The 19461-nt window shown below is 42.0% G+C and overlaps 1 protein-coding gene across 2 annotated transcripts in view; it reads left to right on the plus strand.

The window, feature by feature from the left end:
• Nucleotides 1-12542, plus strand: part of PAK2 (p21 (RAC1) activated kinase 2) — a 91059-nt gene extending 78517 nt beyond the window's left edge. The window contains exons 12-15 of one of the 2 annotated variants that reach the window (XM_030823023.1): nucleotides 990-1089; nucleotides 3333-3529; nucleotides 9335-9472; nucleotides 10610-12538. In XM_030823023.1, coding sequence (XP_030678883.1) covers nucleotides 990-1089; nucleotides 3333-3529; nucleotides 9335-9472; nucleotides 10610-10696 — 522 coding nt within the window. In that variant the 3' untranslated portion in view covers nucleotides 10697-12538. Of the gene's footprint in view, nucleotides 1-989; nucleotides 1090-3332; nucleotides 3530-9334; nucleotides 9473-10609 lie in introns of both variants that reach the window. The other variant, XM_030823024.1, reaches the window with a different exon arrangement.
• The last annotated feature ends 6919 nt before the right edge of the window (nucleotides 12543-19461 follow it).

Genomic DNA, 19461 nt, shown 5'->3' on the forward strand with positions numbered 1-19461 from the left:
AAGGTTTTTTCATTACTGTTGAAATGATTTCTGAAGAGCCTGTGCATGTTTACCAAGTGTTGTATACCTTTAGGCATTTAAACCTGAAAGAGGCTATTTTTTTTGTTTTTTTTTTTTTTTTGAGACTGAGTCTCGCTCTGTCACCCAGGCTGGAGTGCAGTGGCACAATCTCAGCTTACTGCAACCTCCGCCTCCTGGATTCAAGGGATTCTCCTGCCTCAGCCACCCGAGTAGCTGGGATTACAGGCCTGAGGCACCACACCTGGCAAATTTTTCTTTCTTTCTTTCTTTCTTTTTTTTTTGAGATGGAGTCTTGCTCTGTCACCCAGGCTGGAGTGCAGTGGCGTGATCTTGGCTCACTGCAAGTTCCGCCTCCCAGGTTCAAGCGATTCTGCTATCTCAGCCTCCTGAGTAGCTGGGGTTACAGGTGCACACCACCACACCCAGCTATTTTCTTTGTATTTTTAGCAGACACAGGGTTTCACCATGTTGGCCAGGCTGGTCTCAAACTGCTGACCTCAGGTAATCCACCCGCCTCGGTCTCCCAAAGTGCTGGGATTACAGAAGTGAGCCACCATGCCTGGCCTCACCTGGCACGTTTTTGTATTTTTTAGTAGAGATGGGGTTTTGCCATGTTGGCCAGGCTGGTCTTGAATTCCTGCCCTCAAGTGATCTGCCTGTCTCACCCAGCCAAGAGGCAAGAAATTATACAGACCCAGCTAAACAATGTCTCTGAGTAAGATCAGAGGGTAGGAGGGGAGCTGACTTTTTAAAAGATTTTATTTTCTTATATAAAACTTTAAGGAGGAGATCTAATTACTTTTCATAACTTTGTATATAAGAGAGGATGTTTTTTCTTTATAAATAGAAGTGTTGGAGGGTCTTCTGCTGGGCACTGGAAGCAACGCTCAGGCCATAACTACTGCATGGGAAGCTCCCTGTGTCTTTTCAGGGACTGTTTCATTAACAGGTGTTTTTCTTCTGTTCAGTGTTTACAGGCGTTGGAGTTTTTACATGCTAATCAAGTGATCCACAGAGACATCAAAAGTGACAATGTACTTTTGGGAATGGAAGGATCAGTTAAGCTCAGTGAGTAACAAATGGACAATTCACAATCATTTATTATAATTTTCTGCCTTTTGTTTAATTAAAAACTTTTCTTGACCAATACAAGGATTAATAATGATTTAATATAGGAAGAGGTGAGACCTTTGAAAACTGAGTGATCCTCTGAGGGTTTTAACTAATCAATGCCAGAGAAAGGACTCGCTGGATAAGACATTACCTAATAATTACCACTAGATAAGACATTATTAGGTAATGCCTTGTCTTGTCTTTTGAGATGGTGGAGGTTTGCTCGTGTTGCCCTGGCTGGAGTGCAACGGCGTGATCTTGGGCTCACCGCAACCTCCGCCTCCTGGGTTCAAGCGATTCTCCTGCCTCAGCCTCCTGAGTAGCTGGGATTACAGGTGTGCACCACCACGCCCAGCTAATTTTTGTATTTTTAGTAGAGACGGGATTTCTCCACATTGGTCAGGCTGGTCTCGAGCTCCTGAACTCAGGTGATCTTCCCGCCTTAGCTTCCCAAAGTGCTGGGATTACAGGCGTGAGCCACCGCGCCTGGCCATGATTGCTTATTTTTAAGTAATCTTAATGGGCAAGCTCTCATACATTTTTGGTGAATACACTTGAAAATGCATTAAACTTTTGGATGAATTTTTTTTTCTGGCTCTGCCATTTACTGAGTAACCTTGGATAAGTTGTCTTTATGCCTCAGTTTTCCTGTTTGTAAAATGGGAATAACTGTAATAATAAATGTACCTTTCTCATAGGGTTGCCATGAGGATTAAATATTTTAATGCTTATAAGGTCCTTAAACAGTACCCGGATTGTTTTAGGTACTCATTTTAGCTATAAATGTTATTTGACCTGTTACTCTTTTAGAATTCTCTCCTGTAGAGTTTCTAAACTTACATACCACAGTAAGTACAAGGATGTTCTCTGCAATATTGTAAAGAAAAACCAAAACTGTCTTAAGTGTTGAGCAGTAAGGGAATAAATTAAATGGATTATTATATTTTTATATTCTGTATAGTTTTTAAGATGAGGGAGGCCGGGCGCAGTGGCTCACGCCTGTAATCCCAGCACTTTGGGAGGCTGAGGCAGGTGGATTGCTTGAGTCCAAGAGTTTGAGACCAGCCTGAGCAACATGGCGAGACTCCATCTGTACTAAAAATACAACAATTAGCCGGGCGTGGTGGCAGGCGCCTCTAGTCCCAGCTACTCGGGAGGCTGAGGTAGGAGGATGGCTTGAGCACAGGAGGCAGAGATTGCCGTAGCTGAAATTGCTCTACTGCACACAGCGTGGGCAACGGAGTGAAACCCTGTGACAAAAAATTTTAAAATAAAAAAATTTTTAAATAGGCAGATAAATGTACTAATATGGAAAGATCTCTTAAAAAGTGGTTTTACAAAAGTTTACAGAATATCCTGATTGGTAATACAAACCAAACAGTTCACAGATATTATTCATGCATATGTACATGCATAACAAACAGTCTAAAGCTTACAAACCTAAATTTTAACAGTAGTCACATATGAAATAGAATGGGTTTAACAGTATAAGAAAGAATTCTAAATACTAATCCTGACTTTTCCACTAAATGAACATTGAGTACGACACTAGGCATCCTGCGCCTCCGTTACAGGTGAGATTGAGAAGATAATGCTGGTGGCGACCTTAGGCTCTCTGCTGAGATGATGGATGTTTAGTGATTCTGGCTTCTGTTTGTTTTATTCACAGATAGTTTACAGCTGGGTGTGGTGGCTCACACTTGTAATCCCAACACTTTGGGAGGCCAGGTGGGAAGATCCCTCCCTATGTTGCCCAGGAGTTCAAGACCAGCCTAGGCAACATAGGGGGACTCCGTCTCTACAAAAAATTTTAAAAATTAAACAAAATTAAAAAACAAAGTAGTTTCCATGACCTGACCTTCACCTGATTCACGGCATTTAGTTTTGGTGTCTACCTTTGCTTTACTTTTTTGTAGACCTCTTTCAGTTTTATTGAATTTTTTAGGATAGAATGAATTATTCAGAATAAAAGGCCTCCTGATAATTTGGACTCTGTGGCAAGTAAAAGTAAAATGTGAGAGTGTGTTACATCATGAAAATATTTTTAAACTCATTCTGGTTTACTTTATTAATAAAATCTTTAAAAACAAGAGGCTGAATAGTCAAAATGTAATTAATTACATCATCTGAAGTGAAGTCTTTTGCTAAAACCATCCATGGAAGCCATTAACTCTGTTTTGTCTTGTTTTGTTTTGTAGCTGACTTTGGTTTCTGTGCCCAGATCACCCCTGAGCAGAGCAAACGCAGTACCATGGTCGGAACGCCATACTGGATGGCACCAGAGGTGGTTACACGGAAAGCTTATGGCCCTAAAGTTGACATATGGTCTCTGGGTATCATGGCTATTGAGATGGTAGAAGGAGAGCCTCCATACCTCAATGAAAATCCCTTGAGGGTAAGATCAATTAAATGCCAGCCTTGTTAAATATTTTTCTTTAAAACTTATTTAGAACTTGCGTGTGCCAGGCACTGTCCAAGAATTTAAAGTAGAAAGTTGATAAAACCTAATCTCTGCCCCTAACTCTGCATCTAAAATTCATTTGCTCTCTGAGTTACAAATTAATGTGTTAGGTGAAGACTTTGTAGGTTTTTAGTAGTAAGCTGTATTGTTTGTATTTTATGTAGGAAGTTTGGAGCACCTGTCTCTAAACCTTCTCCTTTTATTTTTTAAGATGTTTTGAGACAAGGTCCCACTCTCTTGCCCAATCTAGAGTGCAGTGGCACAATCTCAGCTCACTGCAACCTCCACCTCCCAGGTTCAAGCAATCCTCCTACCTCAGCCTCCTAAGTAGCTGGGACTATGGGTGCGTGCCACCACACCCAGCCGATTTTTGTATTTTTCATAGAGATAGGGTCTCTCCATGTTGGGTCAGGCTGGTCTCAAATTCTTTTTTTTTTTTTTTTGAGTCAGAGTCTCGCTCTGTCGCCCAGGCAGGAGTGCAGTGGCGCAATCTCGGCTCACTGCAAGCTCCGCCTCCCGGGTTCACGCCATTCTCCTGCCTCAGCCTCTCCGAGTAGCTGGGACTACAGGCGCCCGCCACCACGCCCGGCTAATTTTTTGTATTTTTAGTAGAGACGGGGTTTCACCGTGGTCTCGATCTCCTGACCTCGTGATCTGCCCGCCTCGGCCTCCCAAAGTGCTGGGATTACAAGCGTGAGCCACCGCACCCGGCCTTGGTCTCAAATTCTTGACCTCAGTTGATCTACCTGCCTCGGCCTCCCAAAGTGCTGGCATTATAGGTGTGAGCCACTGCACCTGGCCACTTCTCTTTATTTTAAATTACCATATGTGGCTCAACATTATCAGTTATTAAGGAAATGTAAATCAAAACCTCAACAATGAGAGGCTGAGGCAAGAGAATTGCTTGAACCCAGGAGGTGGTGGTTGCAATGAGCCAAGATGGCACTACCGCACTCCAGCCTGGGCAACAGGGTGAGACTCTATCTCAGAAAAAAAACAACAAACCCCACCCCGACAGGATAACACTTCACAACTACTAGAATGTCTGTACTCAAAAAGACAATAATAAATATTGGTGACCGGGTGTGGTGGCTTACACCTGTAGTCCCAGCACTTTGGGAGGCCGAGGTTGGGAGTTCAAGATCAGCCTGACCAACATGGAGAAACCCCATCTTTACTGAAAATACAAAATTAGCCAGACATGGTGGGCGCCTGTAATCCCAGCTACTTGGGAGGCTGAGGCAAGAGAATCGCTTAAACCTGGGAGGCGGAGGTTGCAGTGAGCCGAGATCGCGCCATTGCACTCCAGCCTGGGCGACAAAGCAAAACTCTGTCTCCGTAAATAAATAGATAAATGTTGGTGAGAAGATAAGGAAACTGGAAACCTCATTCATTGCAAAATATAAAATGGTACATCTGCTTTGGAAAACAATTTGACAATTCTGTATGAAGTTAATACTGAATTACTAAATGACCTAGCAGTTCCTCTGCTGGGTACAGAGCCAAGAGAATTAAAATCATACATCCGTACAAAAACCTGCATGCAGCCTGAATTATTTCCACTGAAAAGTGGAAATAATTCAAACCTGGTGAACAGTGGAATATTATTGGGTCATAGAAAGGAAGGAAGTGCCAATCAGTGTTACAGCATTGAACCTTGAAAGTACTGTGCTAAGTGAAAGAAGCCGAACAGCAGGTGGCAGTAGATTCTGGCTGTCTGTTTCCTGAATGCTTTTCATCCAGTTGCCAAAGATTCCAGTTCATGTGGGCAGTTAAAGTACTTCCATAGAGGTGATTAATTTAGACCACTTTTCAGAATGATGTTTAAAGCCCTCTGATTTCATTCATTCATTTAGCCAGTATTGGTTTGAGTACCTGCCATGTGCTAAGCACTATTCAAAATGCTGTCTAAAAGAACCCACAAAAATTCCTGCTCTTATAGAACTTATATTCTAGTGGGAAAAGAGAGAAAAACAAAATAAATCAGAATAGCGTGTAATATATTGAATAATGGACTCTCGAGTGCTGAGACTAGCAGGAAGGAGGGTGTTTACTTTCAAAAGGTGCTTGGAGAGCTGGGCACAGTGGCTCACACCTGTCATCCCAGCATTTTGGGAGGCCAAGGTGGGAGGATTGCTTGAGCCCAGGAGTTCAAGGCCAGCCTAGGCAACATAGTGAGACTCCATCTCTACAAAAAATTTAAAAATTAGCCAAGCCTGTTAGTGTGTACCTGTAATCACAGCTGACTGGGACCATCGTCCTGCCCCAGGGGTGGGTCACTTGGGCCCAAGGAAGATGAGGCTGCAGCGAGCTGTTGCCACATCACTGCACTCCAGCTTGGGTGACAGCTAGGCCCTGTCTCAAAAAAATACAATAAAAATAAAATGTGAAATTAAATCAAAAGCGTGCATAGGGAGGGCTTCACTGAGGTGACATTTGGACGCAGGAAGTAAGAGCGTGATACTTACCTGAGGGAAAAGCATTCTAAGCAGAAGGCACAGCAAGTGCAAAAGCCCTAAAGCAGGAGGGTTCCTCGTGTACTGAGAGATGATTCCGGACCTCAGCACAGCTGGCGTACGCTGAGCAAACAGCGAGAGGTGCGGCCAATCAGCAAAGAAACCAGGCCAGACTGTAGTGCCTTATGAGAGCTCTGGAAGGATTCTGGCTTTTACTGGAGGCCAAATGGGGAAACTGTTAGAGAGATTTGAGCAGAGGAGCAAATTGGTCTCCTTCGGTTTTAATAGGATTTTGCCCTGGCTACGTTGTTGAGAGATCCCCAAGGAGGGCAAAGACAGAGCAGAAGACAGTCAGGAGGCTGATGTCGTAATTCAGGCAAGCAGTGATGATGGCCCAGACCAGGGCAGTGTCAGTGGAGGTGGGAAAAAGTGCTGTGATTCTGGATCTATTTTGAAAGAAGAGTCTACATGAGAGAGAAAAGACTAACGGGATCTGTTCCCAAGTAACTCAACTGCATTCCTGTGCAAAGCTGAAGAGTCTTACAGGGCTGCATCCACAGCCAGGAGTACGCTCAGGCTTCAGAAGAGGCTCGCCTCCAGTGGCCTTCACTGTGGCAAAAAGGTCTACTTGAACCCCAGTGAGATCGGTAAAATCACCAGCACCAAGCTCCTATCAGCAGATCCAGAAGCTGATCAAAGATGGGCTGATTATCTGCAAGCCTGTGACTATCCCTTCCCAGGCTGGATCCCCGCAAAAAAAAAAAACAAAAAAACAAAAAAACAAAAAACACCTTGGGCCAGGCACGATGGCTCATGCTTGTAATCTCAGCACTTTGGGAGGCCGAGGTGGGCAGATCACTTGAGGTCGGGAGTGCGTGACCAGCCAGCCTAACATGGTGAAACCTCGTCTCTACTAAAAATACAAAAATGAGCCAGGCATGGTGGTGCGCACCTGTATTCCCAGCTACTCGGGAGGCTGAGGTGAGAGAATTGCTTGAAACTGGGCAACAGAGAGAGATTCTGTCTCAAAAAAAAAAACAACCACCTTGGCCCACAGGCATATGGGCATAACTGCTAATGCACAGATTACCAAAAAGGCAGCCTGGATGAGGAAGATGAAAATTGCACCCCAGCTGCTCAGAAGACACTACGAATCGATGGAGATTGACCTTCATGTGTGTCAGAGCCTGTACATGAAGTAAAGGGGGACATGTTCAAAAACAAGCAGGTTCTTCAGAACTCATTCCAAGCTGAAGATAGATAAGGCCTCAAGAAGCTTCTCATTGACCAGGCCAGGGCACATGGGTCTAAGACCAGGAAAGCACTGTAGTTCCATGGAGAGTGGCTGTGGGCCAAGAGAAAATCATTAAGACTGTCCCAGGAGGAAGAAACTAGGAAATAAAGGTCTCCCCCTCTCGTCTGTACATAGTGGATCTTGGTGATTACATAGATCCAGTCATTCAAATAAAACAAGATTTTATCTGCCTGATGGGGGAAAAAAGCATATTGGTAGGAATACAGAAATAGCCAGGACCCAACAATCACCCAGACATCAGTCAAAGTTTACCAGACAGGCAAAGGAGCAGGCAAATGCAGCCCATAATGAGAAAAACGTCCAGTCAGCTGAAACGGACACCACACAAGTTCATTAAAACATCTTACAACTGCATTTCACTTGTAAGAACTTTAAATGCATATTGCTTAGTGAAAGAATCCAGTCTAAAAAGGCTACATATTATTCAACTATAGAGAGTAAAAATGATTAGTGGTTATGGGGTTTGGCAGTGGGTAGGGGGGTAGAGAGGATGTGTAGATGAAGCACAGGGAATTTTTTTGGGCAGTGAAATTACTTTGTATATTATAATGGTGGACACTGGACAGCATTCACTTGTCAGAACCCATGGAACAAGTAGACATGGTGGTGCACACCTGTAGTCCCTGCTACTTAAAAGGCTGAAGCAGGGGGATCTCTTGAGCCCAGGAGTTCAAGGCCAGCCTGGGCAACATATGAAAAACGCATTAAAAAAAAAAACCATAGGACTGTGTAATGTAATACAGAGTGAACCCTAATGTAAACTGAGGGCTTTAATTTAATAGAAGTGTATCAATATTGGTTCATTTGTAACAAGTGTCCCATAGTATAATAATGAAGATAATAATAAAACTCCACATTGGGGAGGTTGCGTATGAGAACTCTGTACTATCTGTTCAATTTTCTGTAAACCTAAAACTTCTAAAGAATGGTCAGTTAAAAATAATAATTTAGGACCAGGCGCAGCGGCTCATGCCTGTAATACCAGCACTTTGGGAGGCCAGGGTAGGCAGATCGCTTGAGGTCAGGAGTTTGAGACTAGTATGGCCAACGTGGTAAAACCCCATCTCTACTAAAAATACAAAAATTAGTCAGGCGTAATGGTGCATGCCTGTACTCCCAGCTACTCAGGAGGCTGAGATGCGAGAATTGCTGGAACCTGGGAGGCAGAGGTTGCCATGTGTTGAGATCGTGCCACTGCACTCCAGCCTGGGCAACAGAGCGAGAGACTATGAAAAGAAAAATAGGCCGGATGCAGTGGCTCACACCTGTAATCCCAGCACTTTGGGAGGCCGAGGTGGGCAGATCACAAGGTCAGGAGTTTAAGACCAGCCTGGCCAACATAGTGGAACCCCGTCTCTACTGAAAATACAAAAAATTAGCCGGGCGTGGTGGTGGGCACCTGTAGTCCCAGCTACTTGGAGAGGCTGAGGCAGGAGAATGGCATGAACCCGGGAGGCGGAGCTTGCAGTGAGCCGAGATTGCGCCACTGCACTCCAGCCTGGGCGACAGAGCGAGACTCCGTCTCAAAAAAAAAAAAATACAAAGATTAGCCGGTCATGGTGGTATACATCTGTAATCCCAGCTACTCGGGAGGCTGAGGCAGGAAAATTACTTGAACCCAGGAGACAGAGATTGCAGTGAGCCGAGTTTGCACCACTGCACTCCAGCCTGGGTGACAGAGCAAGATTCCGTCTCAACAAAAAAACAAAACAAAAGCAATATGTATTGCATTTATAACCAAAGAAAAACCAAAGGTGAATCTGATTTCGGAAAAATAACTTAAGGAAATGTAACATCTAAAAATAAGAGGAAAGTATCAAATCTAAATTTAAATGGGATAATGATAACCCCAGTTTAGTATTTATGGTGATTTTCTTTAAAGAAGAAAGAAGTCCTTAGACTTTATGGAGTGCTGTGTGACTGTGTTGAGCTATCTTAAGAGGATCAAAGATGTTCTTTTATTTTTAGGCCTTGTACCTAATAGCAACTAATGGGACCCCAGAACTTCAGAATCCAGAGAAACTTTCCCCAATATTTCGGGATTTCTTAAATCGGTGTTTGGAAATGGATGTGGAAAAAAGGGGTTCAGCCAAAGAATTATTACAGGTAAATTTAAAAATGATTTCATTTGGGGGAATAGTTGACTTTTTTGGTAACCAACGGAGAATTTTACTAGGGCTAATAATTAGATTTCACTATTCACTGATCACCAGCAGTATGGCAGCTGCTGCAATTTAGGCTTTCATCCTATCATTCTGAGCAAACTACTGCAAGGACAGAAAACCAAACACCGCATGTTCCCACTCATAGGTGGGAGTTGAACAATGAGAACACTTGGACACAGGAAGGGGAACATCACACACCGGGGCCTGTTGTGGGGTGGAGGGAGGGGGAGGGATAGCATTAGGAGAAATACCTAATGTAAATGACAAGTTAATGGGTGCAGCAAACCAACATGGCACATGTGTACATATGTAACAAACCTGCACATTGTGCACATGTACCCTAAAACTTAAAGTATTAAAAAAAAGGGTTTCATCTGCTGGGAATAAAATTCTGACAAAACCGTAATGTGCAGTTTGTGCATGGTATCAATCCTCAGACCTGTTTACATTTGTGCATAGTATCAATCCTCAGACCTGTTTACATTTGTGCATAGTGTCAATCCTCAGACCTGTTTACATTTGTGCATAGTGTCAATCCTCAGACCTGTTTACATTTGTCATGTTCATTTTTTTTTTTTTTTTTTTTTTTTACATTTGTGCATAGTGTCAATCCTCAGACCTGTTTACATTTGTGCATAGTTCAATCCTCAGACCTGTTTACATTTGTGCATAGTGTCAATCCTGTTTACATTGTGCATAGTGTCAATCCTCAGACCTGTTTACATTTGTGCATAGTATCAATCCTCAGACCTGTTTACATTTGTGCATAGTATCAATCCTCAGACCTGTTTACATTTGTGCATAGTGTCAATCCTCAGACCTGTTTACATTTGTGCATAGTATCAATCCTCAGACCTGTTTATTGCTGGCGTGTGTATATTTGTCAAACTAAAATGATTCTGCTTTCATTCAACTCTGAAAGTAATGCATTGATTATGTTGGTCTTATGAAGGTATTAATATGTGTTTAGTTTATTATGATCGACAAGTAGTCTTTGGGGCTTAATTGAACAAAATTATTTTGTTTCTAACCTGATGAATGGCACTTATACATTTATTTTTCCCCTTCTTTCTGGCAGCATCCTTTCCTGAAACTGGCCAAACCGTTATCTAGCTTGACACCACTGATCATGGCAGCTAAAGAAGCAATGAAGAGTAACCGTTAACATCACTGCTGTGGCCTCATACTCTTTTTTCCATTTTCTACAAGAAGCCTTTTAGTATATGAAAATTATTACTCTTTTTGGGGTTTAAAGAAATGGTCTGCATGACATGAATGAAAGAAGCAAATGACTATTCTCTGAAGACAACCAAGAGAAAATTGCAAAAAGAAAAGTATGACTTTTATATGAACCCCTTAGGGTCCAAAAGGAATTGTGGACTGAATCACTAGCCTTAGGTCTTTCAGCAAACAGCCTATCAGGGCCATTTATCGTGTGTGAGATTTGCATTTTACTTGCTGACTTTGTTGTAATAGATCCCATTCATTGTCTCCTTTGGGGTATTTCCAATACTTGAACGGCAGATTGGAGTTTTTCAGAGTATTCGTTTCATCTGCTAGTCTTTCTCTCCTTCGTAGCTTTCCTTTCCCTGGACTTGCTCCTTTTGAGTTGCTTTTGAGTTTCTCATGCCTAGGCAAGTGTAATAGAAATTATGCAGCTCCTTATGTTGGCAAAGGAGCTCTATATAGTTTCACTTTGTATAAAAGTTAGGACCAGCTGTTGTTACATGTAATATTTTAGTTCAGAACTTGACGTGAAGGAAGGGAAGAAAAAATATGTGATTTTTACCTTTTTTAACAAATGTGAAAAAGTCAATTTTAGAAATTTCGTGATAGTAAGTTTGGCATTTGTTACATGTATAGAGAGAAGACTAATAATCTCTATTTATAGCTAAATCATTGAGATAGAAGAAGATTCCCATTGACCGTACACTTCTTCCCGTTTTGTCTTCCCTTCTGCCTGTTTCCCCTTCAGGTTTGGCTCTAGGAACCAAAGTGATTTGTTCTTGTTCCAGCCTGGGCTTTATGACTTTGGTTAGTGCCACTACCTTCCTCTTCCCTCCTCTCCCCCTTCAATTTGGAAATAAATTTCTGTATATGTTGCAATTTTAGGTTTAGGTTTGTTCTTTTTGTTTTTCATTAATCCTCTCTCACCTCACAGATACCCCCCTCCCATGGCAAATAATACAATAACCGGTGAATTTTCGCGAATTTAAAATTAGCTTTTTTCCACTTAAAGGAGAAAAATATTTTGGACTAGCAGCAGAGGCAGAGTGAGAGACGTGAACCTTGGTGAGCTCTGATATAGTGAGAAGAGACTATACTCATGAAAGAGAATGTTAGTGTTACAGAGAAGCAGCTGATAGCAAATCAACCGTGGAGACGCGGCGGCGGCGGCATTGCCCCAGGTCGTCAGCAGTGTGGTGTTATCTATGAGAACTTGAGCAACAGAGTATTTCTTGGTGAATTTAGAGATCATTTGAGATGTTGAGTTACTTTAGTTTTGTTTCTTTTTTTCAAATAAGTAGAGACTATTAATGTAAAAAACGAGAAAGGAAAATGAAATGTGCGTGTTGAGAGCAATAATTTGTTTCTTTTAAAGATTCTAAAAGGTCTGAGACCTGTAGCATTAATTATTGGAGTGCCCTCCCTTCTCCCCTCCCCTCCCTTTCTCTTCTCTTCTTTCCTCTCCTCTCCTTCTCCTTTCTTCATTGTTTTGCTTTAGGAGTAGGTGTTGTTCAAGTATCTGTGGTTTGGTTCTGGCATTTTGTTCCCACCATCCCCTTCCCCCATTAACTTCCCCCCTGCTTGCCATCCTGCAGTAATATAAATCATGAATAAAAAATAATTTTGCTGTTGTAGTATACATTGGGGAAACTAGCAGGTTTTATTTCCATTATTTTATTTCCACTATATCTATGATAAGATACAATTATAAGGAGAGAAGTGACTGTTTTTTATTGATAAGGCAAGGTTTTCAGAAAAATGAGTAAAATAATTAATGAAACATATTTAGAGCACTTAGTGGTCTCTTTTCAATATAATTCTTGATTTCATTTTTCTCTGGAATATATTGGCCTTCTACAGCTATTACTGAATTATAGAAACTGGTTTATTTCTGGCAGAAAGCTGCAGTGCCACCTGAGTTCCAAATTTTACCATTGTTTGTAAACAGTTGGATGGATTATAAGGAAGATGCTACCAATGACATAGGAAACCAGCGCGATGAGACGACTGTGACCCTCATGTACCCAGGGGCACTTCCCTCCTAAGTCAAAGACCATCCTCACTGGCTCTGTGCCAAGGCCGCGCTTCAGACCATCCTCACTGGCTGTGTGCCAAGGCCGCGCTTCAGGCTTGTGACTCAACAGAGGGCGGTTCCATTGATAGAAGCAGTCTGGGATTTGTAGTTAACTTCTTCGATAGTCACCTGCACATCCGTTGCTGGCAACTGACTTCAGTCATTAGAACCTGGCTCTTCGGTAGCTCCCTTGAGCTACGCTGTGGTTTATTCTTAAGTTATGTGGATAAACTAACCTCTAACAGAATATACTTTGGTTAATTTTGAAATGTGTCATTTTCAAACAAAATCTTAATACAGAATTGTGATTTATTAATTTTAAATTAAAACATTCAGAACTTGTTGAAAGAAAATTATATCTGAATCAAGATTCATGTTTTTTATTTGTTATTTTTATTTTTTTTGATACAGAGTCTAACTCTGTCACCTAGGCTGGAGTGCAGTGGCGTGATCTCGGCTCACTGCAACCTCCGCCTCCTGGGTTCAAGCAATTCTCATGCCTCAGCCTCTTGAGTAGCTGAGACCACAGGTGTGTGCCACCACACTCAGCTAATTGTTTGTATTTTTAGTAGAGACAGAGTCTCACCATGTTGCCCAGGCTGGTCTCCAACTCCTGAGCTCAGACAGTCTGCCCACCTCGGCCTCCCAAAGTGCTACAATTACAGGCGTGAGCCACTGCGCCTGGCCTCGTGTTTTTTAAATAATTGCCTTTTATATTTACCCTTTTTGTCATCACTTTAGAATGAAAATTCCCATTTAAATCTGAAAGTTACCTTAATAGTCCTCTTGTGTTATTAGGACAGTATTACTATAGTACTTATTTATTATATTTTAGACTTAAAGTTGTCTTCTCTTTTTTCTTCTGCTGCTTTTAGGGACAGTTAAAACTGGGAAACTATGAAACATGGAACATTCTATCCTACCTAGAATAGTAAATGAGTAATTGTGAAGCATAAGACACCAAGGCCAATACAACTCTGTCTTCATGCGTTGAGTGCCTGGCATATAGTATTAATTCTCTTCCCTTTAACATATAAATGTAAAGCTGCTTACAGTCTAGTAACCACCAATTGTAAACGAGCCTGTGCCTTTAACAAGCAATTTTAAACTACCTATGAGTATTTCTTTTAGGGCTCACTTAAATACGTGTTTGTATATACTGTATTCTAGCCAGAATAATTTTAGATCTGATCAGGTAGTAGCTAAAATTAGAAAAAAAAAAACAAAATAGGTGCTTAAAGAATTTGCATCAATTTTTGAGTCTAAATCTTTTAAAATATACTGAGATCCACATCTAGTGAAATGTCAGTGTCAAAATATTACAGATTATAGCTAAAATCCAGATTAATACTCATTTGGGGTTTTTTATAGTGGAACTTCACAGTAGTACAAAAAGCAGATTGTCTTCCTGTCTCCGCTGCTCCAGTAGGTATTGAAACCGGTAAAATCAGTTTTTTGATAGTGTGTGTATATAAGAAGAAATATATACACACATTCTTTTTCTCAGTCAACACGTCGATTGAACACCCTGGCAAAGATGCTGTGGTGGACGAGGTTGGAGTTCGAAAGAAGAAGCAAGCGCTGGCCTGGCCTTGAAAGAACGGAAGTCTTTCCCATTCACTTCTCTAGAACGCTGCCAAGACAGAGGCAGAAGGAAACGGGTGATCACTCTGTCGAGCACACTTCTGTTCTTTATGAAGAGAAACAGTTACGTGTGGAGTTCAGCATCTTTGGTTGGAACGCGTTGGCTTTTTCTTGTTTTGATAGAAATGGAATTAAGCAAAAGTAGTTTGTCTTTTCTGTTGTCCTCAAATTTTATAATGCCTTTTATTTTTAATTTAATCCCGTTCAATTATTTAATTGTTATACATTGACATTAACTGCTGTATTTTGACTTTGTTCAATAATTTTGTTCTTTCAGGGCTAGAAATAAACTTTTTAAAAAAATGTGCATTTTTCCCCTTCCTAAACTTTTATTCTTTCTTTTGATCAGCATAAAAGAATATTTAAATGTCTTTTGATAGCATAAAAGAATATTTAAATGTCTTAATAGGTTTTCAAAGAACATTCTAGTATTTTTAGTGATAAATGTTTTAAACCTTTTAATGGTGTTGTGCCATCATTTTGAATTTATTACAAAGCTCCAAATTAGGAAGGTTTCTAGAAACGTGTGGGCAGTAAACATGAAGTTTTCCTTTCTTTGTGTGTGACAAGTCTCACTCTTTCTCCCAGGCTGGAGTGCAGTGGTGCGATCTCAGCTCACTGCAACCTCTGCCTCCCAGGTTCAAGTGATTCTCCTGCTTCAGCCTCCCGATTAGTTGGGGAAGTTTTCCCTTTCTAAGTCAAGTTCAGAATAATTTTCTTACCAATGTTTCTCTGTCAGACCCAGGGAAACAGTTCTGATTTGAACACACACCTGGCTGGAGTAATAAAAACCTGATCAGAATTTCTGTGTTAAATGAACCAAGAAACCTTTAAGAATGCAATACATCGTAAGGCATCACTTCATTATGTGAATTAATGTGGAATCTTAGATACCCTAACAGGGAACAGCCACAATAATGGTTTACTATCAAAAAGCATAAGATAAGGCCAGGCGCGGTGGCCCACACCTGTAATCCTAGCACTGGGAGGCTGAGACGGGCGGATTGCCTGAGCTCAGGCAGGAGACCAGCCTGGGCAACATGATGAAATCCCATCTCTACTGAAATAACAAAAAAATCAGCCAGGTATACTGGTGCATGTCTGTAGTCCCAGCTACTTGGGAGGCTGAGGCACGAGAATTGTTTGAACCCGGGAGGTGAAGGTTGCAGTGAGACAAGATCATGCCATTGCACTCCAGCCTGGGTGACAGAGCAAGACTCTTGTCTCAAAATAAAAAGATACATTTTTATTCTGGGTGAGAAGTGGAGGCAATGACTTTGAAATGTATTTGTTACACTATATGGCTGTTTCATCTTGTTCTAACATTTATTTTTCTTTGAACTAATAGCAAATGGTCAAAGCATTGCCTAAGAAAACTTTTAAAAGCCTGTGGTTAATTTCAGAAGGTCTATTTCTAGAGCTTGATGGGAGGATGGCTTGAGCCTGGGAGGCAGAGGTTGCAGTGAGCCAAGATCGTGCCGCTGTACTCCAGCCTGGGTGACAGAGCAAGACCCCTGTCTCACAAAAAGTTGATAATGGCCTATATCTCTATAAAGAGAATTTTATAGTCTCAATAATCCTGATTATAGCTGTTTTACCCATACATCTTAGTTTGGGGTTAGGGAAAAAGACTAAAAGTATTGCATTTTTGGGAAACAATTTGTTCAGAAAATGACAGCATTTATATAAACCTGTGAGTTACGTCAAGAGACTGCTGATCTTGGCCGGGCGCGGTGGCTCACGCCTGTAATCCCAGCACTTTGGGAGGCCAAGGCAGGCAGATCATGAGGTCAGGAGATTGAGACCATCCTGGCTAACATGGTGAAACCCTGTCTCTACTAAAAATACAAAAAATTAGCGGGCGTGGTGGCAGGCGCCTGTAGTCCCAGCTACTCGGGAGGCTGAGGCAGGCGAATGGCGTGGACCCAGGAGGTGGAGCTTGCAGTGAGCCGAGATCGCGCCACTGCACTCCAGCCTGGGCAACAGAGCGAGACTCCGTCTCAAAAAAAAAAAAGAGACTGCTGATCTTGAAAGGAATGACGCTCATGGATATATCATCTCTGGATAGTTGTTAAAAGGTGCCCGTTGAATTCCCTCATTCCATCCGTCCCAGTTTGCTCTGGAGCAGATGAAAACGTCTCACCCTAGTAGTGCTGCTTTTGTTTTAACAGTCCAGATAGAGTGACAGCGCCATACATTTCTGTTTTTCATTCTTAGACCTGTAGGTAGGTACAGCACAGCATCATGGACGCATTGCCAAAAAACTATTTTCCTCTAATTCTTAATAAACTACTTCATTTTGACTTCTATATTTAAAATAGAAGTGTAGGGCCGGGCGCAGTGGCTCATGCCTGTAATCCCAGCACTTACGGAGGCCGAGGTGGGTGTATCTATCACCTGAGGGCAGGAGTTTTAAGACCAGCCTGGCCAACATGGTGAAACCCCGTCTCTACTTAAAATAGAAAATCAGCTGGGCATGGTGGCGGGCGCCTGTAATCCCAGCTACTCAGGAGGCTGAAGCAGGAGAATCGCTTGAACCCGGGAGGCAGAGATTGCAGTGAGCTGAGATCACGCCATTGCACTACAGCCTGGGTAACAGCGAGACACCGTCTCAAAAATAATAGAAGTGTACCATTTTCAAAACCTAGTTGATCGGGACCATAAAATTAAGGAATATCTAACAGTACAATCCAGCTCTGATTGCTTTAATATATTGTCAGTAAAATCTTTAAGGAGTTTCAGGATTGAAACTAGAAGACATCTTAGTCACATTCAATATTCCTTACATTTTAGTGCACTTTACGATTCGCTGCTAGTATCTTTGTTGAGCTGTTTTTCAGGAAACTAAAAATCTTAATCATTCGAGTTTTTACTATAGACATCGTCACTGTTTTGTTCACACTCTTGGTGCTATAGAAGTGTAAATTGACCATCTCATTTGTTCATCTGTTCGTGCTCTATTGGAGCATGCCATAAGATTGTGGTGTCATTGAAAATGACCTTAGGCCATGGACTGTTGGATATGTGGATCAGCTACTTTAGTATAACTTGCATTGTCAGCAAATACTTTTCCACTTCTCTTCAGCCCTGCGTATTTTACCACAGATAAACTGTGTTCCGTTACGTGCCTGCTCTGTCCCGTTTCCGCAGTGTCTTTTTTTGTTTAATGACAAAGCACAGCTGGTCAAGGTGTTATCACGGGTCTGAGTCCACGAGTGTTTCTTGCTGCACATTCCCCATCCAGTCACTAAGCAAGACACAGAACTGTGTGAAAGCTTATTTTTACTTAGTTTCACCTTAGAGTCATGTTTGAACTTGTGAGTTTCTTTTAAATGAAACTGTGTTTAATTTTGAGATTTGCTGCTAGAGGGAGGACTCCTTACGCTTTTTGAAGTTAGTAACAGCCCTCTCTAGTAGAATGTGCACAAAAACGATTACTGTGAATTGGTGGACTTGTTTCTGTGTTTTGTTTTGAGTGATAATATAAGGGCCTACATCATAGGGGGTTTTCAGGGTTAAATTCATTAATTTCAAATAAAATATTTAGAATGATGTCTAGCACGAAGTAAACATTTGATAAATGTAATCTCCTATCATTGCTTTTTTCCCCTCTATGATATTGTGGGGGCAGATGCAGAAGTAACAGAATGCTGCACAGAGCTGTTTGCACTCTTCTCCCATCTCTCGTATTTTAAAAATGTATGCATTATGGAAATTATGCTGCAAATATTACACAGTTTTTTTTTTTTTTTTTTTTCTAACACAGGATCTCACTCTGTCGCCCAGGCTGGAGTGCAGTGGTACAATCTCGGCTCACTGCAATCTCCGCCTCCTGGATTCAAGCGATTCTCCTGCCTCAGCCTCCGAGTAGTTAGGACTACAGGTGCGTGCCATTACCGCCCAGCTAATTTTTTGTCTTTTAAGTAGAGGCGGGGTTTCACCATGTTGGCCAGGCTGGTGTTGAACTCCTGACCTCAAGTGATCCACCCGCCTCAGCCTCCCAAAGTACTGAGATTACAGGCGTGAGCCACCACGTCTGGCTGTTACACAGCTTTACACAAAGAAGGCCCCCAGTACATCCCTATTTGGTCACACAGTGGAAATTGTATGTTTTACAGTATTGTATAGCTGGCAATATGAGACTGTGCATTGTAGTTTGGATAATCACTTCCCTGAAGGGATATTGCAAAGAAAAAAGTTTAATTTGAGAATTGGTTCTTGAAGTTTTTGTTTGTTGTTTTTTGAGACAGAGTCTCACTCTGTCACCCAGGCCGGAGTGCAGTGGCATGATCTCTGCTCACTGCAACCTCCACCTCCCAGATTCAAACAATTCTCCTACCTCGGCCTCCCAAGTAGCTGAGACTACAGGAGTGAGCCACCCCACCCAGCTAATTTTTGTATTTTAAGCAGAAGCAGGGTTTTACCTTGTTGGCCAGGCTGGTGTTGAACTCCTGACCTCAAGTGATCCACCACCTCAGCCTCCCAAAATGCTGGGATTACAGGCGTGAGCCACCACGCCCAGCTGTTCCACATCTTTACACAAAGAAGGCCCCCAGTACATCCCTGTTTGGCCACACAGTGTGAAATTGTGTATTTTACAGTATTGCATAGCTGGCAATATGAGACTGTGCATTGTAGTTTGGATAATCACTTTCCTGAAGAGAGATTGCAAGAAAAAAGTTTAATTCGAGAATCGGTTTTGAAGTTTTTGTTTGTCGTTGTTGTTTGAAATAGAGACAAGGTCTCACTGTGTTGCCCAGGCTGGTCTCAAAACTCCTGAACTCAAGTGATCCTCCCGCCTCAGCCTCCCAAAGTGCTAGGATTACAGGTGTGAGTGACCACACCCAGCCAAGAATTGTTTTATGTATCTATTAGAAGTAAGTTTGTAAACCACAGGTTCCAAAGTGTTAGTACCTTTAACGTAACAAGAAGTTCAGTGTTTGCCGGTCTGGGGTTGTCCTGGGACGACCAGGGAGTCCAGCAAC

Source organism: Nomascus leucogenys, chromosome 11 (assembly GCF_006542625.1).
Source record: "Nomascus leucogenys isolate Asia chromosome 11, Asia_NLE_v1, whole genome shotgun sequence".
NCBI lineage: Eukaryota > Metazoa > Chordata > Mammalia > Primates > Hylobatidae > Nomascus > Nomascus leucogenys.